Source organism: Erpetoichthys calabaricus, chromosome 2 (assembly GCF_900747795.2).
Source record: "Erpetoichthys calabaricus chromosome 2, fErpCal1.3, whole genome shotgun sequence".
Lineage (NCBI taxonomy): Eukaryota > Metazoa > Chordata > Cladistia > Polypteriformes > Polypteridae > Erpetoichthys > Erpetoichthys calabaricus.
In genome coordinates, this window is record NC_041395.2 from 154,086,095 (window position 1) to 154,112,907 (window position 26,813).

The 26,813-nt window shown below is 40.7% G+C and overlaps 1 protein-coding gene across 1 annotated transcript in view; it reads right to left on the reverse strand.

The window, feature by feature from the left end:
- Positions 1 to 13,277, reverse strand: part of gk5 (glycerol kinase 5) — a 143,868-nt gene extending 130,591 nt beyond the window's left edge. The window contains exons 1-3 of the mRNA XM_051922915.1: positions 12,526 to 13,277; positions 4,654 to 4,747; positions 2,253 to 2,328 (exon numbers count right to left, since the gene is read on the reverse strand). Coding sequence (XP_051778875.1) covers positions 2,253 to 2,328; positions 4,654 to 4,747; positions 12,526 to 12,714 — 359 coding nt within the window. The 5' untranslated portion in view covers positions 12,715 to 13,277. The remainder of the gene's footprint in view (positions 1 to 2,252; positions 2,329 to 4,653; positions 4,748 to 12,525) is intronic.
- Between the last annotated feature and the right edge of the window lie 13,536 nt (positions 13,278 to 26,813).

Consider the following 26,813-nt stretch of genomic DNA (forward strand, 5'->3'; position numbering starts at 1 on the left):
CAATCATACATCATCTGCCCTTCCACCTAATTTGGTATTCATCTGCAAATGTATCCAGCTTACTGATTATATTCTTGTCCAGATTGTTTATGCATATTAAAAAGAGCAGCAGCCCCAGAACTTAACCCTGAGGGGTACCACTTTTAACATCACATAATTCTGAAAAAGCTCCCCTCACCCTTTTCTTTTTGTGTTTAAGCCAATTTTATACCCAACTATACAAATACAGTAATTCAGATTTGCTCTATACATGTGCTGCTTGAGTGTTTCCTTATAATTGCTTCCATTAATTTAACTATGAAGCAAATTAAGCTTACTGGCCTATATTTGCTTGGGTCAACCTAATCAACCTTTTTATACAATGAGATAATATATTTGTTAGTCTTTGATCTTTTAGAATTGTTCCCAGTGTGCAGAGATTTCCAAAAAAATGTGTGCCAAAAGTTTATATATGCACTTAGTAACTTCATTCAGCACTCTGGGATAAATGCTACCAGGTCCTGCTGATTTGTTAGAATTAACCTAAAGCAGTACTTCCCCTATGCAATTTCCAGATCACCAAGTACATCCTTACTAGTCTTACTAGTAGCTTTAGTGTGCTATGCTGCACATATAAATGTGAATGGACTTTAGACACAAATTTTAATGGCACCTGACTAAATTATACATGGATACCAATATATATGAAATATCTTTAAGAAAACGTTCAGTCTTTGAGCATCTTTGTGAAAACTAATGATTATAGCATGATATTTATTGCATATTACAATAGCCTAAGGAATACAAACTTAAACAAATGATTCCCCCATATTTTGCCAAGATGTTTACTAACACCAGAGATATTGATTTTGGTCATAATTCTCAAATAATTAACAAGATGGAGTGGAAAAGAGGATGGGGACAAAACTGCATGCCATCATGAAACAAATCCCTCCATCCACTCCAAGAGATTCCTCTTGGAGCAACTTTAGCCACAGGCTAATTCCACTAAGGTGGGCTAAGAACCATCTCTGGGTGTCTTTTCTACCTGCTGCTATGAAGCAATTCAATGCTCCCTTTTGACATCCCAAACTAAATGCTGATACGCTAAATTAATATTGTAATTTCTGCAAAATATTCATTTATTTATTTACCGACTGATTGACTGAATGTATTATTTATCCTGTAAATCTGTATATTTGTTTTTATGTTTCTGCTGTTGGATGCATTTAAAGTTCCCCTTGGAATTAATAAAGTTTATCTGATTTAATGTAACTTTCACTTGGACCTACAATGAGTTCAACATTCAAGAAGACATTCAAGATTGGATGCACTTTCAATCACAGCCCAGGGATGTATTTAATTTCAGGTTCACAAACCATGGGTTTCAGGTTATACTTCTGTGCTTTTTCACCTTGCAATTGCTTGTCAAAAAAAGTGTTGTGCCAATTTACAGATGACCGGTTGAAGCCATTCCTACATACGGCTGTAGGCAATAGGAAAACACTATAGCGTAATGATGTTCAAAAATTGCCAAAAGCAACCACTTACAGGCTGCAAAGAATACATAAATAAATAAATAAATAAATAAAGCACAGAGTTTCAATCGTTGGGGCACTGACTCAACATGCCAAATAGCATTTTATATAGTTGGAATAAGGCAGCTGGCACATCTTTTTTATTTCTGATCTGTGAAGATGGTTTGCAATTTTTCTTCCATCAAATCTTTCATCATTAGTATTTTCACTGGATCTCCTGATTTCTGACAATAATAATAATAATAATAATAATACGATAATGAAGGATTTATTTTACAGGATCTCATGTTTTCTGACTTTTGGATGGCCCTTTAAGGTTTGTTTTGATCAGCGTTGCTCTACATGGCTAATTCTTATGCATTCAGTCCACACCACCTTCCCTTACACAGACAAGGCATGTGGCCGATGAGACTTGAATATTAGTTTGCACTACTCTGTACTGGAAGATATCGTATGCATACTGGTGACCCATACCAGACCCACAGAGCCTCAACTATGATGACCTATACACTTTCTGACTGGCAATTTGAGATATGGCAAAATGGCATGTCCCAAATGCAGCCTTAAGTCTATGGATGACTGTACAACATTTTCAACATTTATTTAAATATTTCCAAAGTCTGAGTATTTTTGCCCAAAAGAAACTGGTGCTTCTTCCAAGACTCATTTCAATCTCAGAACTATGACCCATCTCTTAAGATGCATCCAATATAAAAATAAATGAATTGAACTTACTTGCTCCATGTAGTGAATGTAGCTCGCTGTGTTGAGATTCCTAAGGTTAAGATCTGTTTCATTTGCAAACCTGCAGCTGGGAGGATGCACAGAAAAATAAACACTGCATTCAACATAATATTGTAGTTAAACAATATCAAGAATATTTACAGTAATACCAGAAAACGTAAAACCAGTTACTCTAGATACAAAAACAAATAAATAAACTTCCATTTCTTAACAGACATATTGTAGCTTCTCCTCCTATATGTCCTATATATCCTAAGTTTAAAAAAATGTATGAAGCAGAAATATGTGGTGAGTGAAAAGTCCACTTGCAGCACTGTCTTGTTGTGACTTTTGAAATTGCCATTTCATTTTCTCCAAGTGATTGTATTTCTCAAGTTAATTACAAAATCTCCACCATATTTAATATTGTGATTAATGGGTTTTGCATGTATAACAAAAGGTTTTCTACTTCAAAGGCTTGCATATTTTGTCATATAAATTGTAGTCTGCATCTCATTGGTTAGAGTTTTCACCATTCAAAATCTTACTATTATCTTCAACATTAAAATAATGACTTACTTAATTTGTATATATTTATTAACATGTCTGTTTAAATTATTTTAAAACAAAACTGACTGCTGCTAAATTTAACAAAGGTCCATGGTTTTTTGAAATTCACTCTAAACATTTTAGTTTACATTAAATGTGATATGGAAAATCCAGCCATTTTATCACATACATTCAAATAATGTCTGACAAACATATTACATATCACCACACACTGGTGTCAAAATAAATGCATTGTTATAAATTTAAGGCATAGTCAAAACTGTAGAAACTATTCCAATGACAAATGGGAATGGGCAATGTGATGCCAGAAAGTGAAGAATTATAAAGCTGGTGTGTAATTATATACAAGTATCATACCAGTTTATGTTTTTTTTCATTTTAACAATTGTATTTTATATACAACTGCTTCAGCATACCCAAACAGAGAAGAATAAAAATTTAATAAATTAGTTCTGGCAAGTATACCGATAATTGCTACCTCTGGTTTTGAAGACAATTTAAAACATTTAAATGCCTCTAGTAAAATATGACAGGTATCAAAATCTATCATCTTTTTCACAACACAAGAAAGTGCAAAAATTCACATTTATACAAGATATTTATATATTTCAGTTAATTGAATACACTATGCAATTACAATACTTATTTAATATGAAAAGCATAGTTGTAAAATGTCATAGGGAAAACATGAAAGGTAACAAAGACAGTCTACCAACACATTTACATAATTTTACCGGCATAACAAGTTTCTACCAATACATCTAACTGCACCAAAAAAACAAGTTATTTTAGCTGCTTCTGAAGTTCATGTAGTTGTAGAGTGTGCATGTAACATGAAACAATGACAAGCAAAGCTGACATATATCCAGTCTTTCACCGTTGTCACACTTTAAGATAGAATGTTTAAATCATAGTTCACAAATATTTTCGAAATGTCTTTAACATGTATTAGTACAAAATATTTCCAATCATTTAAAACTGTTTTTCCTCATTTTACAATTTTTAATTCTGGACCTATGTATTTTTCAAAATGCGTACAGCCAAAATACAAAGCTACACTAATCAGTGTTAAAATGCCATAAAGGCAAATATAAGCAAGCATGCACATACTGCTGTCACTTGGGCCAGTGTGGCCACTGTGGCATACCTTGGCATCACTTATCATTTAATAAAAAATGATTCCAACTTCTCTAGTTTGTGCAAGCAGAATTCTAGATGTCCTTAACAATGCCTCAAAAAGCATTTTATTTTAGATCATATTTTTAATTTAATTAACACACGAAAATAACCATTAGTCAACTGATACAAAAGACGGATTAATCAATTATTAAAAATACATGTTAGCGGCAGCACTATTTGATAGTACTAAAGAAAACAAATTAAACAGCTTGGCTATGTTAGTGTACAGAAATATAGCAAAAGTAAATGAGCTGAACAGAAAAATTCTAAAACAGCCATTCATTTTCTTAATTCTGTTTATATAAACTCAGAACCATAGACAGCTAAAGACATTTGCAGTATTATCAAGCCAAGAACAGAGTAAGCCCTTGGTCAGGGCATAGGTCCATTAGAGAACATAGTTAAACATGCTCACACATTCACTTATAGCTAATTTACCAGAAATATACATCTTTACAATGTAGAATGAAAAGTAGAAGAAGACACCTGCAGACACAGAAAATAAAATGACTGGGATTAATTTCAGGCCCAGACTCATACACTTGGAAAGGAATGGAAGGAAGGAAGCAAGAAACAGCCGGCAAAAAGAAAGAATGTCTTTCTCACAATTAGAAGAATTAGTCTAGAATGGCAAATTGCTGTAGGTAACCATTGCTTTACTTACCTTGAACAGCCTCTTTTACTACGCTGACAAACTGTTGCCAAAGCTCTTCTGGGTCTATCTCCACCCATCCTGGTTTTGGGTATAAAAGTTTAATCTGGTGGAAAGAGAACAGGGGTAATTAAGAAACATGATCTATGCAAATTGTACTTTGGTAAACAATGAATAATATGAGATGGGGGCTTAAGCTACTGGAGTATAGCACTTAACAAAATGAGATTTACTGTATGTGGGAATTAAGATTTACAGGTTTATAGGCTTAGAGGGTTTAAGGTAATTTGTGTCATGTATACAGTGCACTGTGAGCTTATGACATGTGCTAATCAACACACAATACATCACCCCCATCCAATGCCACAATCAGTTAACTAGAACTACCTTAATTTGACAATTCTGAGATTTTTCATATAAGGAATACAGAACATATCGGTCATAATACTTCATCTATACCAAAAAAAACCCTTTACTTAACGTAGCAGCTTACTATAATGAAAACCATCCCATGTTATTGATTATACATTTTACAAATAAAGCACAATCTGACAAGTTGTTCCTTGAGTGGGGACTAAATGGTTTACAGTCACAATGCTTGCCTAAAATAAAGAATATATTACTAATGTTATAAAGTAAAAACCGCAAGCCTATAATCTTTTAATAAACACTTTTCTCCTCCCAAGTGTGATCTTAGGCCTGGGTAAAAATACCGATTTCCTGATTACGGTAATCGTTTTTATTTAAGTGATTCAATATTGATTCCTAAAGTCTCAAGATCGCTCTTGTGAATCTCTATCCTACTCAATTACTATATGTAGATTTTTGCCGTCTGATCCAATAAATGTCTCTAAGGTGCCTGTTAAGGCTTTCCATGGAATAAACACTTTATCTTACATAAAATGTTGTGTCCTCTTTAGCTGAAATCAGCATCTTCAACACTTAAAGCAGACATGTGGACTTACTAAGGATTCAAATGGTGAATCAGTAAAGGACAAATGGATTAAAACAAAGGCATATGTAAGCTGTGCAACATTAATTATTGTTGTAACACAACAACTTTGAGAAATCATTTATCTCGACATCACCCATAAATGTAAGCTCAGTCGACATCCAAATAAGTAGAGCCTAAACAATCCATACTGTAGATGGCTGGTAGCCCCACGCTTTGGTTTATTTCTGCTCATGCCCAAAAAATAACAGAATCTATAGCAATTTTTATCTGCAAAGATAACAGACCCCACACCATTGTTGAAAACAAGGTCTTTCTACAAATGATACAGGTTTTTGAACTGCAGTATGCTATACCAACCACAAAGCAAATGAGTCAAGTTATTGTACCTAGGCTTTATTAAGATCTTAAGCAAAGCACTGCCATGTCTCGCAGGCCAGTGAAGACAGTACCCCTAAATTGCAACAGCTGAACATCCAGGTCAGCAGATTCCTATGTGACAATCACATATTAAAAACAACTAGGCACCTGTGGCAGAAGTGCTGCAGACAAGCTCGCTATGTTCCAGTCACAACAGGAGCAATCTCACTGCCTATATACAGTGCATCCGGAAAGTACAAACAGCGCATCACTTTTTCCACATTTTGTTATGTTACAGCCTTATTCCAAAATGGATTAAATTCATTTTTTCCTCAGAATTCTACACACAACACCCCATAATGACAACGTGAAAAAAGTTTACTTGAGGTTTTTGCAAATTTATTAAAAATAAAAAACTGAGAAATCACATGTACATAAGTATTCACAGCCTTTGCTCAATACTTTGTCGATGCACCTTTGGCAGCAATTACAGCCTCAAGTCTTTTTGAATATGATGCCACAAGCTTGGCACACCTATCCTTGGCCAGTTTCACCCATTCCTCTTTGCAGCACCTCTCAAGCTCCATCAGGTTGGATGGGAAGCATCAGTGCACAGCCATTTTAAAATCTCTCCAGAGATGTTCAATCGGATTCAAGTCTGGGCTCTGGCTGGGCCACTGAAGGACATTCACAGAGTTGTCCTGAAGCCACTCCTTTGATATCATGGCTGTGTGCTTAGGGTCGTTGTCCTGCTGAAAAATGAACCGTAGCCCCAGTCTGAGGTCAACAGCGCTCTGGAGCAGGTTTTCATCCAGGATGTCTCTGTACATTGCTGCAGTCATCTTTCCCTTTATCCTGACTAGTCTCACAGTCCCTGCCGCTGAAAAATATCCCCACAGCATGATGCTGCCACCACCATGCTTCACTGTAGGGATGGTATTGGCCTGGTGATGAGCGGTGCCTGGTTTCCTCCAAACGTGACGCCTGGCATTCACACCAAAGAGTTCAATCTTTGTCTCATCAGACCAGATTTTCTTTCTCATGGTCTGAGAGTCCTTTAGGTGCCTTTTGGCAAACTGCAGGCGGGCTGCCATGTGCCTTTTACTAAGGAGTGGCTTCCGTCTGGCCACTCTACCATATAGGCCCTATTGGTGGATTGCTGCAGGGATGATGGAGGCCACTGTGCTCATTGGGACCTTCAAAGCAGCAGAAATTTTTCTGTAACCTTCCCCAGATTTGTGCCTCGAGACAATCCTGTCTCGGAGGTCTACAGACAATTCCTTTGACTTCATGCTTGGTTTGTGCTCTGTCATGAACTGTCAACTGTGGGACCTTATATAGACAGGTGTGTGCCTTTCCAAATCATGTCCAATCAATTGAATTTACCACAGGTGGACTCTAGTTAAGCTGCAGAAACATCTCAAGGATGATCAGGGGAAACAGGATGCACCTGAGCTCGATTTTGAGCTTCATGGCAAAGGCTGTGAATACTTGCAGTATGCACATGTGCTTTCTCAATTTTTTTATTTTTAATAAATCTGCAAAAACCTCAAGTAAACTTTTTTTCACGTTGTCATTATGGGGTGTTGCGTGTTGAATTCTGAGGAAAAAAATGAATTTAATCCATTTTGGAATAAGGCTGTAACATAACAAAATGTGGAAAAAGGGGGGACCTTTTTACTGCTACACCGCTAAACATGCCTGCAATGGAGTACATGCGTTAGTGGAGGTATTGTGAGGCGAAAATGGACATAGAACATTCCGAAACTTAAGCTGTAGCAGACGATAAAGTTGAACATGACGACACAGAAGAACTTTTGCCGAAAAAAGGAGTCATGTCTGTTGTCTGGAGATACACTGGTTTTAAAAGGTTGGATTTGGACCATTGTTATTTTCAAATGTGTGAATACTGTTTCTATAGTACTGGATAATAAAACAAATGCTACTTGGCTTGCAGTATTTTTTTTTTCTCAAAACCTATATACAGTACTGTGTAATAGTGTGACAATGCCAGTACCCTACAGACTCCCTCTTCCCACATGGAAGTCTGTTGAACCAACACCGTCGATAGTTATGACCGAGATGAGCTGAGAAATCTCACTGAAGCCAGGGGATGGTGGAAAATGCTCAAGTGCTTTTATTAAAAACAGTCAAAAGTAAAACCAAAAGTGTCCATTGTGCAGTGTTCAAAAAAAAAATACAGTACCCAAATAAACAGCATAAATAGCAAATCCATAAAACCAGTGAAACGTGGGGATAAAATCCATAATAAATAAATCTGTTCAAATAGAGGTCAAAATGCAGTCTCTCTACTCACCTGATCGCAGCCCACCACCTTCAGTCTCCCCAGCTCACCCATCACTGGTGTTGCCGGCGGGGTTCTGTAGCATGAACTTTTTTCTGCCAACCTCCGTCTTGGCTACCGCCACACTGCGCAACCAGACCGTCCGAGGTCGGCACACCTCCCATCTTCCTTTGCGCTAACTCAGTCGCAGTTTGCAAGAGGATATAGATGTTTTATGAAGAAGATGCCATTGCATTGTATTAAAACAAGGAGCAAACCAATCATATATGTGGACTACGATATGGCGATACATACGTTAGTTAAATTATGGCGAATTTTGAATGAGTGCAGTGCTATGAAAAAGTTGGTTTGTTTTTTTTTTTGTTTTTTAAAAAAGGCAATGATGCTTTTTTCCCCAAATCTTTCACAAACTGATGTTAACTGTTCATTACTAATGAAGAACTTCTTCTTACAAGTCATTCCCTGCTTATGCACATGTTATGAAGTCACTATGTAGGCACCCGTCAAATAAAGTGTTACTGAAATTTGTCACATTATATTAAAGTTCGCTATGCATGGTTAAGTAATTTCTGAAAAAGCCAGCACTTCAAATATATCAGTGCACACTAATTCAGTCAACATAAAATCGATATCGAATCAGAGCATTGTGAATTGAAATCAAATCGGGACATCAGTGCATATACTCCTACTTACGTGATCTATAGTTGTTTTCATCGGCAGAGCTTTAGCTGTTTGTGCAGCTTAGTTGAAAAAGTCACCTCTTGGTAGTACAAGGAAACCTGGAAGGTTCTATTCTGATTTGATGTTGCTTTGTTAAGTTTTAATTAAGGGGACTTTAAATTTTACATTTTGATCGTTTTCCTCCCACACTCCAATGACACTTGCGGTCAGTCAATTATGAACTCTAAACTGCCCCCATCTGGATGTGCAACAGTGGGGTTTCTCAGTGTGCTCTGTGATGTACAGGCATCATGTCCAAGATTTGAATCTATCCTGCATAAAATGCCTTCCCACCCACCATAAAAAATTCAAATTATGTGATTAAAAAAAACTGACAGATTTGACAATACAACAATAACAATTCTTTGCATTTATATAGTGCTTTTCCCACTACTCAAAGCGCTCAACAATTGCAGGTTAAGGGCCTTGCTCAAGGTCCCAACAGAGCAGAGTCCCTATGGGCATTTACCAGATTTGAAACAGCAACCTTCCGATTGCCAGTGCAGATCCCTAGCCAAAAAGCCACCACTCCGCCTGGAAAAATAGAATGGATTTGACAGAAATGTGTTAACAATCATATAAACCAGTGTTTTCAAATTTGGTCCTGTGGAGCAAATTTAGTGGCAGGTCATTGTTACAACCAACTTCATTTTTTACTTGGACTCCTTGCTTGACTGGGTTAGTTTTCCAGCATTCCTTGTTTTTGGGGTCAATGTATGAATGACATTTACATGTACTTATTTGGCTAATGCCTGTATCCATGGGAACTTACAACATTTATGACACAACTGGTTACATTTCTTTTTAGTTTTCCAACTGGAGCACAGGCAGGTGAAGTGACTTGCTCACGGTCAGTCAGTATTGGTAGCAAGATCTGAACCTACAACCTCAGAGTTTGAAGCCCAAGGCCTTAACCACTACACCACACTGACAGACAAATGACAAAACTAAATAACTCATGCATTTTATATGTGTTTTTTATCTTTTAAACAATGTTCTTTCCAACAGTGTGGCATAGTGGTTTAGGCTCTGGACTTCAAACACTGAGATTGTTGGCTCTAATCCGTCTACAGACACTGTGTGAACGTGACCAAGTCCTTTCACCTGCCTCTGCTCCTACTGGGAAAAAAAAAGTCCAATTCTATCTCAAATGCTGTAAATCACCTTGGATAAAGGTGTCAACCAAATAAGTACAGTCATATGAAAAAGTTTGGGAACCCCTCTAAGCCTGCATAATAATTTACTCTACTTTCAACGAAAAAGATAACAGTGGTGTGTCTTTCATTTCCTAGGAACATCTGAGTACTGGGGTGTTTTCCGAACAAAGATTTTTAGTGAAGCAGTATTTACAGTAGTTGTATGAAAAAATAAATCAAATGTGAAAAACTGGTTGTGCAAGAATTTGGGCCCCCTTGTAATTTTGCTGATTTGAACGCATGTCACTGCTCAATACTGATTACTTGCAACAGCAAATTGGTTGGATTAGCTCGTTAAGCCTTGAACTTCATAGACAAGTGTGTCCAATCATGAGATATAAAGGTATTTAAGGTGGTTAATTGCAAGTTGTGCTTCCCTTTGACTCCCCTGAAGAGAGACAGCGTGGGATCCTCAAAGCAACTCTCAAAAGATCTGAAAACAAAGATTGTTCAGTATCATGGCTTAGGGGAAGGGTACAAAAAGCTATCTCAGAGATTTAAACTGTCAGTTTCAACTGTAAGGAATGTAATCAGGAAATGAAAGGCCACAGGCACAGTTGCTGTTAAACCCAGGTCTGGCAGGCCAAGAAAAATACAGGAGCGGCATATGTGCAGGATTGTGAGAATGGTTACAGACAACCCACAGATCACCTCCAAAGACCTGCAAAAACATCTTGCTGCAGATGGTGTGTCTGTACATCGTTCTACAATTCAGCACAATTTGCACAAAGAACATCTGTATGGCAGGGTGATGAGAAAGAAGCCCTTTCTGCTCTCACACCACAAACAGAGTCGCTTCTTGTATGCAAATGCTCATTTAGACAAGCCAGATTCATTTTGGAACAAAGTGCTTTAGACTGATGAGACAAAATCTGAGTTGTTTGGTCATAACAAAAAGCGCTTTGCATGGCGGAAGAAGAACACTGCATTCCAAGAAAAACACCTGCTACCTACTGTCAAATTTGGTGGAGGTTCCATCATGCTGTGAGACTCTGTGTCTAGTTCAGGGACTGGGGCCCTTGTTAAAGTCGAGGGTCGGATGAATTCAACCCAATATCAACAAATTCTTCAGGATAATGTTCAAGCATCAATCACAAAGTTGAAGTTACGCAGGGGTCGGATATTCCAACAAGACAATGACCCAAAACACAGTTCAAAAGATAGATAGATACTTTATTAATCCCAATGGGAAATTCACAAAAAAAAAATCTACAAAGGCATTCATGCAGAGGGAGAAGTACAATATTCAGGAATGGCCGTCACAGTCCCCTGACTTGAATATCATCGAAAATCTATGGGATGATTTGAAGCAGGCTGTCCATGCTCGGCAGCCATCAAATTTAACTGAACTGGAGAGATTTGGTATGGAAGAATGGTCAAAAATACCTCCATCCAGAATCCAGACACTCAAAGGGTATAGGAGGCATCTAGATGCTGTTATATTTGCTCAAGGAGGCTCAACTAAGTATTGATGTGATATCTCTCTTGGGGTTCCCAAATTTATGCACCTGTCTGATTTTGTTATGATGCATATTGCATATTTTCTGTTAATCCAATAAACTTAATGTCACCGCTGAAGTACTACTGCTTCTATAAGGCATGTCATATATTAAAAGGAAGTGCTACTTTGAAAGCTCAGCCAGTGATAAACAAAAATCCAAAGAATTAAGAGGGGTTTCCAAACTTTTTGATTGTAAATGAATTGCTATTTATTACATTATTTACTAACTGGTGGGCCTCACGTAGAATTAGTTGCAGCCTTTCATCATTCAGTGTTGTTTGCCCGGTTGTCTGCTCTGCTAGTTTTTAACTGTCATTATTAGGATTATAATAAAAGGAACAAAACTACACAGGAAAAGGACAAAATAACATGAAAGCAACAAAAAGAGTTAAGCATTTAAAGCTATAGCAAAATATAAATATATTTTAAATGTCTTGTAAATTTAAAAAGCATACTGCGGAGTCTTTCTGAATGAGAGATCAGCTAATTAAATGAGATCAGTTATCATCACAAATTGTTAAAGTGCTTGAAACAAAAACCGGCAGCTACAGAGGGTCCCCAGTGCCCGGTCTGAGGACCACTCGTATAAATGAAGGTTTATGCAAACGTAAATGACACGAAATCTTAAAGAGCAGAACGAGCACGCCAAAAACTGCACCAGACGGATTGAATCGGGTGGTGTGCATTATGGGTCAAATTTACGCGTGGTAATGACCAGTCCTCCACAAACTTCGGCAAATCGGCTACGAGAAACACACATACACTCATCCTCGATACCCGACCCCACCACGAGGTTGTGCTTAAAAACAAACCGGCGTGAAACGTTTAAGCACCAAAAGTCACCGCTCACCTTTTTGCTGCTGGAGCCTCTGACAGTGCCGTCCCTGCCATAAATGTAACCTCTGATGGTGGTTGTCCCCACGTCCACCGACAGGACGTACCCGTCCACAGTGTTCATCCCGTTTTTACAAGATCTCATCTTGCAGCGTCCTGTAGCTCGTCTTCGATTTCCACTACATGAACTCTGAAGCTGTCGCATCTGAAAAGTACGTCCAGCTTCTCTCTTACTGGTTTATCTTACGAAACTCAAAAAAGGGTAAACGGGCGGCTGCCCCGACATTTTCAGAGTACAAAAAACATAATGATGATGAGATTTCTGTCCCTCCACCCCGAACACGGAACTGCAGGAATCGTGTAGCTTCAACAAAGTAACTGTAAGAAGCCGGTGCGCTCTCCTCAGCTGCCTGTCACAAGTGATTTCTGCCCCGCCACATGCCAACACACCTCCCTCGTTATCGAAAATACCAAAGTTCAGCGGCGTCTCTGTTGGACATCGAAATAGTTTTTAATCATAAGCATTTTTTCGTTAGGAGATTGCGATCTAATTGCTTCAAAACTACAGAGTTTAACAGGCGAACAAAGCAGTACGCGACGCCTACCGGGAACTACAAAGTTATAACCGGTTTAACTGGATTTTTCAGTGAGACGCTTAAAATCCATTCCTCAGTCCTTGACTGATCGGTACTTCTTTCAACATTTTATACAAACAAAAATCTTTACAAAAAAAGTTCACGCAAAGTTACTCCACCCGCCAACTCTGAATGGACACGCGAGGCGACGTCAGCGGGCATCACGTGGTCATCAGCCGATACCAGCGAGTGCGCGCACCTTAAAGCGATACGCTGAGTTCAGGCGGCCGTTCATTCAGAGCGCCGCGGTCCTGCTTGGATCCACGCCGATAGAATGTGTTATCTCCAGCAACAGTCTTCATTCTCCCGGTATTGGATTTAGGACAAAGGAGGTCTCCGGGTTTCAACCATTGCTCGACCCCACCTAGTTGTAATCAAGGAAAAATTAGCATGTAATATCAAAGCTTATGAGATGCCTAAACGTGAATAGTAACTACACAAGAACTGCAAGTAGTGTGGTAGCTTGTAATATGTGTGTGGATAACAGCAAAATGAGCAGATCTGAGATTATGAGTGATACTGAAGTGCCGGTGCCGAGTACCCGAATGGATCCTTTTTGTCTTTACATCGCTGTTTTTGGTGGCTTTCTGTACTGAAAAGGACTGCTTGCCACAGCTGCACTAGGTGGGATTCTGTTTGCAACATTTCAGGCTTGCTATTTTTATAAGTGCACCTGCTGCAGGCTTTGAAGTTGCTTGTTTGCATGATGGTAATGCCAGCCATTACTGAGCATGGTCCTCAGCAACCAACTTCTTGAAATGGCACAGGACTCTTCGACACAGGATGTGGTGTGCTGCAATTATAAGAACAGTAACAAAAGCACATAGGGGTCAAGTGCTTCATTGTTAGGTGGAGCAACTCAGGGTGTTGAATGCTGTGTTGTCAGATAGTGCAACAGAAGTGCACTTCTGTGCAGTGCTTTGTCCCCAGTAAGTGAGCAGACAAACCTCCTTTTGTGGGGCTACAGGTATAGCACCGATTTCTTGGCTGTTTTCCTTTACTGAACGGATGCTGCAAACATATTCCAGGTCCGGATGTTGGATTTGAGAGTCTCCCTCCACTGCTGCTCCCCAACACCTCATCGATTTGCTTCATCACTTCCATGCACATTTTTATCACCAGCCCCTACCTCACACAGCTCACCTTTTTTTAGCACCATGAGCCTGAAGCTAGATCTGTATCCAAAGACCAAGGCCAATGGACCTTAGCAGGTAGAGAAACAGTGGTGGAGCTACAGACTTAGCTGTCTCTCAACTGTTTTGCGCTGTATTGATGCTGCAAACGGCATTCCAGATTCCGGATCTCAGCCTTCAGATTCTCTACAACCTCCTCAGAAGAGCTAAGCAAGTTTGTTTTAGGTCTTCATGGAACTCGGCGCTTTGCTAATTCAGACTGTAGGTCTTCTCATCCCACTTCTCACAGCAGTGCAGCCCAGAGTACCAGAAAGAGCCATGTGTTCCTTACATGGCTCACTATCTTTAAAAGAACTGCTTTCTGGTTTTATAGGGACCCCTGGCACAGTAGCGTAGCGTGGGTGTCAGCCGCCCAGGGCGGAGGACAATTCCGCCGCCCCCTTATTTAGGTATGGTTCAAATTTTTACAAGATATTATTATAATTTATTGTGAAATTTTGCCGCCCCCTAAAAGTGCCGCCCGGGGCAGGCCGCCCCCACTACGCTACGCCACTGCCCTGGCATGGTGGAAAACCAGCTCATACTACAGTAAGCACCGTTACAATATGCAGGGACAGAGTAAGCATTAGAGTTAAAGATGAGCCTTGAAAGCACCGCATACCGTGTCGATTTTTAAAAACCGAGAAAGTATGACTCTTCAACTATCTATTTTCAAAGAGACAGTGAAGGAGAGAAAATTACTACCATGATTCTGACACCTAGTAACTTTCACAGTATCAAGTATTTTCAACCATTAAGGTACAACTACAAAAAATTAAAGCAACATTAAAAATAAATAAATGTAAAAAAAATAAAGATAATAGCACAACAGCAGGTTTAGTGTTTCACCAGTTTGAAGACTGAACATCACTAACAAAGTCAAAGGTTTTCAAATTTTAGATCAACTAATGACACTTCCTGTCAAGTTAGCTCACTGGTAGGATTCATGAGTTATGCGTATTGTCAAACAAGGATCCCGCTCAGGTAAACGCTGAACTTGGCCAACAGCCGCCTGTTCATGGAGGATGAAGAGGAGCAAAGATGTGTAGCGCTGGTATGAGGGCAAGACAGCAAAATAAAAGAAGAGGCAGAAGAGTGCAAATGCACACAGCTGTCTCAGATGATATATGGGTCACACTTGTGGACCATACCCACAGCCCTTCAATGGCAGAGGTGGTGTTTTCCTTACACACATTAGATGCTTGGTTCTTTTGCTTTAAGCACAGACTGGAATATAAAACCTTCTACAGTTGAAATTTGTGCCTGAATTCCAGAATAGTATTCAGTTTGATGGACAGTAATTTATTGTTTGGTATAGTAGATATCCAATTTGAGTGGAAAAATGTACAACAGGACTGTTGGGAATTAGAAGATAAGGAACTCATTTCCAGATTTCACTGTCTAACTGAAACATCTAAACATATTGACCACCACAGTTCTACAAAATGTGAAAATAACTTCATTTTGGTGCCACGATAACTTAATTTTGAAGAGTCAAGAGTTTTGGGTGAAACATTTGCTTTTGCAGGTGGACTATGGGGTTGTGCCATGCTACATGCACTGTTTTGACAAATGTACTTGGAACTATGAGAATGATTAACAGTGTTTCAACAAGTGACCTTATGCAACTGAGAAAAACTGTAAAAGCCTGAAAATGGAGGGGATCATCTGTACCTAATAAGATCTACCTGATCGGCCAGTTTGGCATCTTCTGAATACCATTGTTGCATCACACACATTTAGAAATGGCATCAAATTTTACTATAAATACAAAATCATCACCATCACTAGAGCTAGAATCTACAATGCTATCACTAGCCATTGCTGAAGAATTGCCACAATTTTAACACATCAAATCGCTTTTTTCTTCACATGCTTTCTGTTCTGACAGCCCGTATTCAGCTCTCCTGCTTCAGCAGATGCTGTCCAACAGCCACACTCCGTCACTAACTGCAGCTCACTGGAGACACGTACACTTGAGGATGATGGAGTACATGTGACTAACGTGTGATGATTCTCAGATAATGGGAAAGGGGTTAAAGAGGACTGGATCAGCTAGTCAAGAAGCAGGAATATTTCTTTGACAAAAAAAGAATAAACACCTGAAGAAAAGGAGGAGGAAAAAAAGTTGAGTATGGATGGGCCGTACAAAACATCAGCTCTGCTGAACTTCTAAGGCCAGATTTATACTTCACGCAACGCAACACATGCTGCAGCGGACGCTCCTGCTACGCAAACGCTTTACTGTTTATATTTGCGCGCATACTTTACGGAAATCTGGAGGAATCCACCAGGTGGCAGTGTAAGATATCATCACGGTGAGTACAGGTTTGGCTTCGCTGTGTTGTGAATTGCCTGGAACACCCATTAAATTCCAATGACACCTTACCGCAATTTCTCTGAAAAGGATGTTTAATGATTAAATCCATCAATCCAGGGATTTGTCCATTCCAGCAAGCATTGGGCACAAGACTGAAACAATCCCTGGATGGGCATGAGCTCATTGCAAGGTGAATACAAGCACTCACATACACGCTGGCGTCATTTTAGTGTCACCAAATCTGCATATCTTTGGAAGGAAACCGGAGCACACTGTGGAAATCCAGCAGGACAACATGTAAACTCCAGGCAGGGAATATCAGCGACGTGACTCCCTGCGAGACAGCAGTGCTACTGCTCCGCCACCGTGTCACCCCCATGTGTGTAGTTATTAACAGTATTCATTATTTAAACGAAATTAATGATTTATCTGTAAAATGTCACATACATTAATGCATTTCATCATGAAAGTGATATCAAGTATAAATCTTAAGATTCTAAATGTGCAGAGAGTTGGAATATCATACAGTTAGATAGATAGATAGATATTTATTGTCATTGTCACTTTTACAAAGGAACAACGAAATTGAAGGTGCAATCGACTCAGTGTGAGGAATAAGAGTTAAAAAGACAAATAGACAAGAAGAGAGAAAATAATACCAAACCGAATAGTAATAAATATACAAATTGCACTTGTTGACTTGTAAGTCTATATTGCACATTGGAAGAATAATATGGAGCAGTTTTATTCTGAGTTCAGGGCCATGATTGCTTTCGGATAAAAGCTGTTTTTAAGGCGGTTTGTCCTGTTTTTCATTGCTCTGTATCTCTTGCCCGATGGCAAAAGCTGGAAGAGGCAATGACCAGGATGTGATGAGTCCTGTGAAATGTCTATTGCTTTTTTGCGGCTTCGGGAGGTGTAGATTTGTTCCAGAGTGGGGAGGGTACAACCAATTGTTCTCTCCGCTATCCTGACAACCCTGTGGAGCGCTTTCTTTTCTGAGTAAATGCAGCTGCTGTACCACACACACAGTCCGTACGTGAGCACACTCTCGATGGAACAGTGATAAAAAGCAAGGAGGAGATTTTTGGGAGATGGTTCTTTCTGAGAATTCTCAGAAAATACAGTCTCTGATGTGCCTTCTTCAGCAGCTCCTTGGTGTTGGCGCTCCAGGTCAGGTCATCCTCCAGCTCCATACCCAGAAACCTGAACACCGGGCCCCACCAATGATGAATGGCTGGATGTCAGTTTTGTTTTTTCTGAAGTCAATAACAAGCTCCTTCATTTTTTTGGTGTTGAGCAGCAGGTTATTGACTGTGCACCACTCTGACAGCCGCTCCACCTCGTTCCTGTATGCCAGCTCACCCTCCTTGCCCGAGATGAGTCCGACCACCGTCGTGTCATCCGCAAACTTTATAATCTTGTTGTTATGGTGAGTGGGGACACAGTCATATGTGTAGAGGGTGTAGAGGAGCGGGCTGAGCACACAACCCTGCGGCGTCCCAGTTTTGAGGCTGAGAGCAGTGGATGTGTGGAGACCCAGCCTGACCCTCTGGGAGCGTCCCGACAGGAAGTCCAGTATCCAACTGCAGGTGAGTGATGGAAGTCCCAGATCTGCCAGTTTGGACACCAGTCGTTGTGGGAGGATGGTGTTAAACGGCGAGCTGAAGTCTACAAAGAGCAGTCTGGCGTAACTCCCCTGCTGCTCCAGGTGGGTCAGGGCAGCATGAAGAGCTGTGGCCAAAGCATCCTCCGTGGATCTCTTTGCTTTGTAAGCAAATTGAAATGGGTCCAGGTCTGCTGGCAGGCAGGCGATGATATGACTCCGCACCAGTTTCTCAAAGCACTTCATGATGACAGATGTGAGTGCCACTGGGCGGAAATCATTCAGACTGTTCGTGTTGGATTTTTTCGGCAGCGGAACAATGATTGAGGACTTGAGGCAGGATGGGACAGTGGCCTGGGACAGGGACTGGTTGAAAATCCTGGTGAAGATTCCGGCCAGTTGATCTGCACAGTCTTTCAGCACCCGTCCAGCCACACCGTCGGGTCCTGCAGCCTTCCTCGGGTTCACTTTCCTCATCACCCGCCTCACCTCACACTCTTCCACTGTGAGTATATTGCTGTTGTGAACAGGCTGTTGTGATGGAGCTGCTATTGGTGTCGCCTCAAAGCGGGCAAAGAAGATGTTCAGCTCCTCTGCCAGAGAAGCGTCTCCCTCAGCGGCCAAGGAGTTGCTGGATTTGTATCCGGTGATGTGCTGGACACCCTGCCACACCTGCCTGGTGTTGTTACTCCTCAGATGATCTTCTATCCTCCTTCTGTATGCTGCCTTGGCCTCTCGGATGCTTCTCTTCAGGTTCGCTCTGGCTACACTGTAAAGAGCCCCATCCCCAGACCTGAAAGCAGTATTCCTAGCTTTCAGCAGACTCTGGACATCCCTCGTCATCCAGGGCTTCCTGTTAGGATAAATCCTTATGCGTCTGTCCCTGGTGACGTTGTCCGTGCAGAACCTGATGTAATCCAGGACTGCAGTAGTGTGGTACTCCAAGTCTTGGTGATAGAAAACCTCCCAATCGGTTCTCTGGAAGCAGTCCTGCAACTGTTGGGAGGCCTCCTCGGGCCATATGGTAACAGTCCTGGTCATAATGGGAGCTTGTTTCCTGAGGAGAGTATATGCAGGGATTAGAAGCAGAGATGTATGATCAGACTGGCCAAGGTGTGCTAGGGGTTTAGCCCTATAGGCCTGTCTGATGTTTGTGTACAACTTGTCCAGTGTTTTTACTCCCCTGGTTGCACACTTTATGTGTTGATGGAATTTGGGGAGAACTGGTTTCAGATCTGCATGATTAAAGTCCCCAGAAATGATGTGAACAGCCTCAGGATACTTGCTCTGTTTACTGCTGATGGTGTCATGCAAAAGCCCCAGAGCCGAGTTAGCATTAGCATCTGGTGCTATGTACACAGCAGTTAGCAGTATAGCATTGAATTCATGGGGGAGGTATATGGGTCTGCATTTAATCGTCATAAACTCCACGTCTGGAGAGCAGTGTCTGGTGACTATGGTGGAATTTGTGCACCAGCTATTGTTCACATAAATGCACAGCCCCCCTCCTCTCTTCTTACCGGATCGCTCTGTCCTGTCTTGCCGATGTGCTGTGTGGCCTGCTATCTCGAGCGCCATGTCCGGTATGAGTGGATTAAGCCACGTCTCCGTGATCAGCAGGATGCAGCAGTCCCTGATGATCTTCCGTTGCAATCCGCAGCTGCCACTCGTCCAGTTTGTTTGCCAGCGACCTCACATTTGAGGAGAAAATGCTTGGAAGCGGTGGTTTGTGTGGCTGCTTCCTTAGCCTCACTAGCACGCCGCCTCGGCACCCCCTCTTTTGTTTACGTTCTTTGCGCCGCCGCCGGCTCCTCAAAGCTGGGATTGTAATCCATGGAGAGCCCGGTGTTCGTGCGATGTCGTCTGGAATGTTGTGGACGCGGAGAAACTCGGAGGTCGAGCAACTCTCGCTCCGTAAACCGATAGATAAAATATCCTGCCGGCTATACGTGTATTTATCCAGGCATGGTGGAAAAAACACAATCTGAGTCGGAGAGCACACAGCCGCAGCGTCTAAGCGCGCCGCCATTGTAAGGAGTTTTTTAATGTGTTCTGTGTGGCAATCTATTGCTGTTTGCCGCTGCTGTCAGGTTCGGAGGAAGCCCTAGAAAAAAAAGACGGCACAGAAGACAGAATGTGAGACTTAAAATGTATCAAGTTATTAGGATCGGTAATATGCGACGCTTGAATATAAAAGCACCACGAATGCATTTGTATGTTGGCATTTTGCTTCACCACATCGAACCATTCATCAAACATCGAAGTGCGCACATCGATCTCATAGAATCCACAAATTGGCTTTCTGTCACATGTAGATAGTAACCAGAGACTATGACGTCACATTCAAATTTTTAGTACACTGAGCCCCCCAACTTTTTGCTGGTATTGCAACTCGCGCACGCGTCACGTTAATTTCTGAGGACCTGGTCAGAGGACGTGTTAAATGAACGCTGGGAACACTTGGCAGCCATGAAGTGGGTGTGTACGCATTCTGAGCGCAGAGTATAAACGAGGCCTAACACTGCAGAATGAGCAGCCCAATGAAAGGACACAGCTAAATCTCCTTACATTTGATGGGCAATATTCTCCAGTTTCAAATTGTGGGGAATCAGTGCTCCTCTTGGCAGCATTGGTTGGAAAACAGGAAGCTGTCCTTTGACAGGGCAGTAATATGTCATAATGCACAAACACAAAGTTAAAGGAGAGTCACTAACGAACACAGCTATAATGTGGGTAATGACATCCTTCACACAACACTGTGATGGACAGTGCAATTTTCTACGTTGTGATGTATCCGGCTGGTAACATCACTTCAAGGGAGGCCCAATGAATCAAGATGCTAATTAAAAGGGCAGGTTTAGTTATGAAACACACTCTGGAACCCCCGGAGTTTGTAGCAAAGAAAGAGAATTAAAACAAACCTGAGTGCCATTATAAGCAATGCTGCACATCCTCTCTCTGACACACTAGAACTGAGAGCTTTCAGCCAACAAATTATTCAGCAGAAGTGTTGAGAAATGCTACTAGGGCTCTTTTATATCAACAGTGATATGTCCACATAATGCCTCACTGAAGTTTTCTTTCATTTTAATAATTCTGGTGTGTGAGTGGGTTTTCTATTGTTGTAATAATATTTATTTATTGAACTACTATATAAAAAAAAACTACATTTCCTACTTAAGACAAAGTACTATCTGTAAGAAAAGTGGAATACACACAAAAACAAATTCCAGAAAACGTATTTAATTATTTAGCTCTTTATTATCTCTCCACTTGCAATGTCAAGAATTACAAAAAGTGTATTGTACAATTTCCTTTAATAATGCGTAAGGTCAATAGCACCTCAAGACAAAGATTTCTCAGGGTAAGTCCTAGAGTGGCCATAGTTTTTGTCCCAGTCCAAATTTTAATTAGATGCCAAGTATTACTGGTGAAGAATTTACTCCTTGAGTAACATTTTATATTACAATTTAGTTAATTTTCTTGTCATAAGTTCTAATCCTTATTTGCTTTAGTCTTAAATACCTGCAGTCAATCTACTGAATTAATTTTTGTTTTCTGTTTCCTGTTGCAAATTAATAGTAAGATGCAAATAACAAAAGTATTTCTCTATATAACAGTCCCTTTTACATCTGTGTATTCAAGACTTCCTGTTTAATTAAAATATTTGTTCAGAAATAAATGGGAAAAAGGTAAAGGACTGATAATTATTAACCTGCTTTTAGCCACAGTTCATTTAAATGATATATTGAAGATTTTTCTTTTCTAAAAGTAGTAATGACATGACGTGACAGAATGGAAACACTGAAAAGCCATACAATTTAAAAAAACAAGCTCTGTTACTGGCAGGGACTGACTTTGAAATAAGCAACTGGGATGTAACAAAAACCACTGTGGTCCCCTGCTCTAGACCAGGGCTTCTCAAAGTCGGTCCTGGGGGCCCACTGTGGCTTCAGGTTTTTGCTTCAACCAAATTCATAATCAGTGACAACAACTGATAAAACTGAGCTCAATTAACTAGCTGGTATTTTTTCTCTCTCGTATTATACATTAAGAAAGCACAGAGGCATGATTTTTACATTTATAAGACATTAAGAAATATTTCTATTTTTCCTATAGATTTAAATGCGTAACATACTTTTGTTGCTTACATTATATTTTGCCATTTCTCTGTGCAGTTTGCTCCCTTTATTGTATCTTAATGCACAATGACAATTAGAAACGAGCAGGTCAGACACCCAGGCAAACAGCACTGAATCATCAAAGGCTGCAACTACTTTACCATCAGACCCACTAATTAGAAAACGATGGATTAATTAAACCATTAGAACACCCAGAAAAACAGAATGAATATCAAGATTAAAATATTGTTAAAAAGAAAAAATATATTTCCATACAACTGCTTAGTGTATAGATAGATAGATAGATAGATAGATAGATAGATAGATACTTTATTAATCCCAAGGGGAAATTCACATACTCCAGCAGCAGCATACTGATAAAAAAAACAATATTAAAGAGTGATAACAATGCAGGTATAACAGACAATAACTTTGAATAATGTTAACGTTAACCCCCCCGGGTGGAATTGAAGAGTCGCATAGTGTGGGGTTGGGGGGGGGGAACTATCTCCTCAGTCAGTCAGTGGAGCAGGACATTGACAGCAGTCCGTCGCTGAAGCTGCTCCTCTGTCTGGAGATAATATTGTTTAGTGGATGCAGTGGATTCTCCATGATTGACAAGAGCCTGCTCAGCGCCCGTCGCTCTGCCACGGATGTCAAACTGTCCAGCTCTGTGCCTACAATAGAGCCTGCCTTCCTCACCAGTTTGTCCAGGCATGAGGCGTTCTTCCTTATGGTGCCTCCCCAGCACACCACCGCGTAGAAGACGGCACTTGCTACAACCGTCTGATAGAACATCTGCAGCATCTTATTGCAGATGTTGGACGCCAGCCTTCTGAGGAAATATAGTCGCCTCTGTCCTCTCTTGCACAGCGCACAGTTTATAATGAAGGGACTGTGTTAAAAAAATGCTTTAGTTACCTCACATTTTTATGCAATCGTTTTGTTCACCCCACTGAATTAAAGCTGAAAGTCTGCACTTCAACTGCATCTGAGTTGTTTAATTTAAAATTCCAAAACCAAAATTAGAAAAAAGTTGTCTCTGTCCAAATATTTATGGACCTAACTGTACATGTTTAATTATGCCATCCATTCAGGGTTGCGCCCATCCCAGTAAGCATTGTGTACGAGGCAGGAGCAAATCCTGAACGAGTTGCCAGCACATCGCAGGGTGAATACAAGCAAAACATACACTAGCAGGGTCAATGTAGCACAACAAAACCCCACATCCTACATGACTTTGAAAGGAAACTGAAGCACGCTGAGTAAACCCACCAGAAAAACATGCAAAGTCAAGGCAGGGTACACCCGAGACACCCTAGCTGCGAGGCAGCAGTGCAACCTCCACGCCGCCATGCCCCCACATGATTAATACCTGCTTTAATGCATTTCATCATGAAATTTATATCAAGTATTCATCTTAGCATTCTAAATGTTCAGAGAGCAGGAATATCATGAAGTGAATGTATTCTGTTCGGGCAATCACTGCCGGCGCCTCCTCAGTACAAGAGGAAGTCAGTTTAAGAAGCACGTACCAATTTAACATGGCTCGGGGAACACTTAACACAAAGCATTTAATGTGCTATATAACTTATGGCGGGGTTTGAGAAAATCTAGTAAATTAAATATTCATTTTACAATGAAGTTTAGTTTACAATGTTCTACTTTAATGACAAATTACGAGAATAAAGTCAACATGTCGACTTTATTCTCGTCATAAGCGTCGAGATTAAAGTGGAAATGTCGAGAATAAAGTCAACATGTCGTCACACTATTACACAGAACCCAGGTACATTACACAGTATTGAAAACAAATAAAACAAGTACAACTTGGCTTGCAGTATTATCCAGTAGTATAGAAACAATATTCACACATTTGAACATAATGGTCTACACCTACCCTTTAAAACCAAAGTATCTCCAGGCAACGGACATGACTCCTTTTTTTCGGCAAAAGTTCTTTTGTGTCATCATGTTCAACTTTATCGTCAGCTTACAGCTTCAGTTTCGGAATGTTCTCTGTCCATTTTCACCGGGCAATACCTACACTACCACTACCTATTTAGCAGTGTAGCAGTGAAAAAGAGCCCCCGCGCAACATCTCTGTGATTAGCGGTGTAGCAGTGGAAAAAGGTCCCCACTTGAACAGTTTCCCGCTGCGTCACGTTCCGAACGTCATTTAGGCAATTGGAACCGGGGTTGCGGTATAAGAAAAATCCATATCATAACAAAAACAAAAAATGGTTTTCAGTATGAACCGTTATACCGCCCAGCACTAATATATTATATATGTTACATGGTTTACTGTCAAATAATGCAAAGAGTATGCAACACGTGTTTTGCCCTTATTTGGGCTCATCAGGCGTACACACTCCACTGCACCCCTCGCGGGGATCAAACCTTGGACGTCAGAGGCAAAGCCCCTTTATGTTGCGCCACGGCGTGTGGTTCGTTTATTTGACAGCTTGATCTATATATTTTTTACCAAACTTAATTTTCTAATTTCTATATTGTTCCCAAAAACAGAACTTGGGAAATAACAGTTCACTTAATTATGCCAGGAGTCCAATTAAAAAACAGAAGCTGGTTGGAACAAAAACTTGCAGCCAGGACCGACTTTGAGAACCCCTGCTCTAGACTATAAATTCCAGTACCCCTGAGCTTGCGCTTAGTGAAGAATGCGATTACAAGAGTAACTTGACTAGTCGTACAAAAACACTTCTCAGTCCAAGTGTCTTCACTGTTAAAAGATTTAGTGAAATTCAATGCAAACAGTTCACATAAAAAATGAAGAAAGCTGATAATACACATACACACAAAGATAAAAGTTATTGTCTATGATGTTCTGTTTTTTTCTGTTCTAAGGCTTCAATGTCTAGGTTACATCTCTTAAAAGTTCTGATATGCTATCACACACAGTAACATTAACATAATGGTCAGAAAATTATGTGCCTTTCTGTCTAATAGTTCATGTTTCTTTCTGGTTGTCTATCTACAATCTGTAAGCATTCTATTGTCTAAATATAGAAATACTGCAGGGCTTTAAGGTCATTCCATTAACGTGTTAGCTTATAGATAGATAGATAGATAGATAGATAGATAGATAGATAGATAGATAGATAGATAGATAGATAGATAGATACTTTATTAATCCCAAGGGGAAATTCACATTCTTACAAAAAACAATATTAAATTAAAGATTGATAATAATGCAGGTAAAAACAGACAATAACTTTATATAATGTTAAAGTTTACTCCCCACTGGGTGGAACTGAAGAGTCGCATAGTTTGGGGGAGGAACGATCTTCTCAGTCTGTCGCTGAAGCTGCTCCTCTGTCTAGAGATGACACTGTTTAGTGGATGCAGTGGATTTTCAATAATTGATAGGAGCCTGCTTAGCGCCCGTCGCTCTGCCACGGATGTCGAACTGTCCAGCTCCATGCCAACAATAGAGCCTGCCTTCCTCACCAGTTTGTCCAGGCGTGAGGCGTCTTTCTTCTTAATGCTGCCTCCCCAGCACACCACTGCGTAGAAGAGGGCGCTCGCCACAACCGTCTGATAGAACATCTACAGTATCTTATTGTAAATGTTGAAGGATGCCAGCCTTCTAAGGAAGTATAACCGGCTCTGTCCTTTCTTACATAGAGCATCAGTATTGGCAGTCCAGTCTAATTTATCATCCAGCTGCACTCCCAGGTATTTATAGGTCTGCACCATCTGCACACAGTCACCTCTGATGATCACGGGGTCTGGGCCTCCTAAAATCCACCACCAGTTCCTTGGTTTTGCTGGTGTTCAGGTGTAGATGGTTTGAGTCGCACCATTTAACAAAGTCATTGATTAGGTCCCTATACTCCTCCTCCTGCCCACTCCTGATGCAGCCCACGATAGCAGTGTCATCAGCGAACTTTTGCATGTAGCAGGACTCCGAGTTGTGTTGGAAGTCCGATGTATATAGGCTGAACAGGACCGGAGAAAGTACAGTCCCTTGTGGCTCTCCTGTGTTGCTGACCACAATGTCGGACCTGCAGTTCCCAAGACGCACATACTGAGGTCTGTCTTTAAGATAGTCCACGATCCATGCCAGCAGGTATGAATCTACTCCCATCTCTGTCAGCTTGTCCCTAAGGAGCAGAGGTTGGATTGTGTTGAAGGCGTTAGAGAAGTCTAGAAACATAATTCTTACAGCACCACTGCCTCTGTCCAAGTGAGAGAGGGATCGGTGTAGCATATAGATGATGGCATCCTCCGCTCCCACCTTCTCCTGATATGCAAACTGCAGAGGGTCAAGGGCGTGTTGAACCTGTGGTCTCAGGTTGTGAAGCAACAGCCTCTCCATGGTCTTCATCACATGTGATGTCAGAGCAACAGGCCGGAAGTCATTCAGCTCACTAGGACGTGATGCCTTTGGGACTGGGGTGATACAAGATGTTTTCCAAAGCCTCGGGAC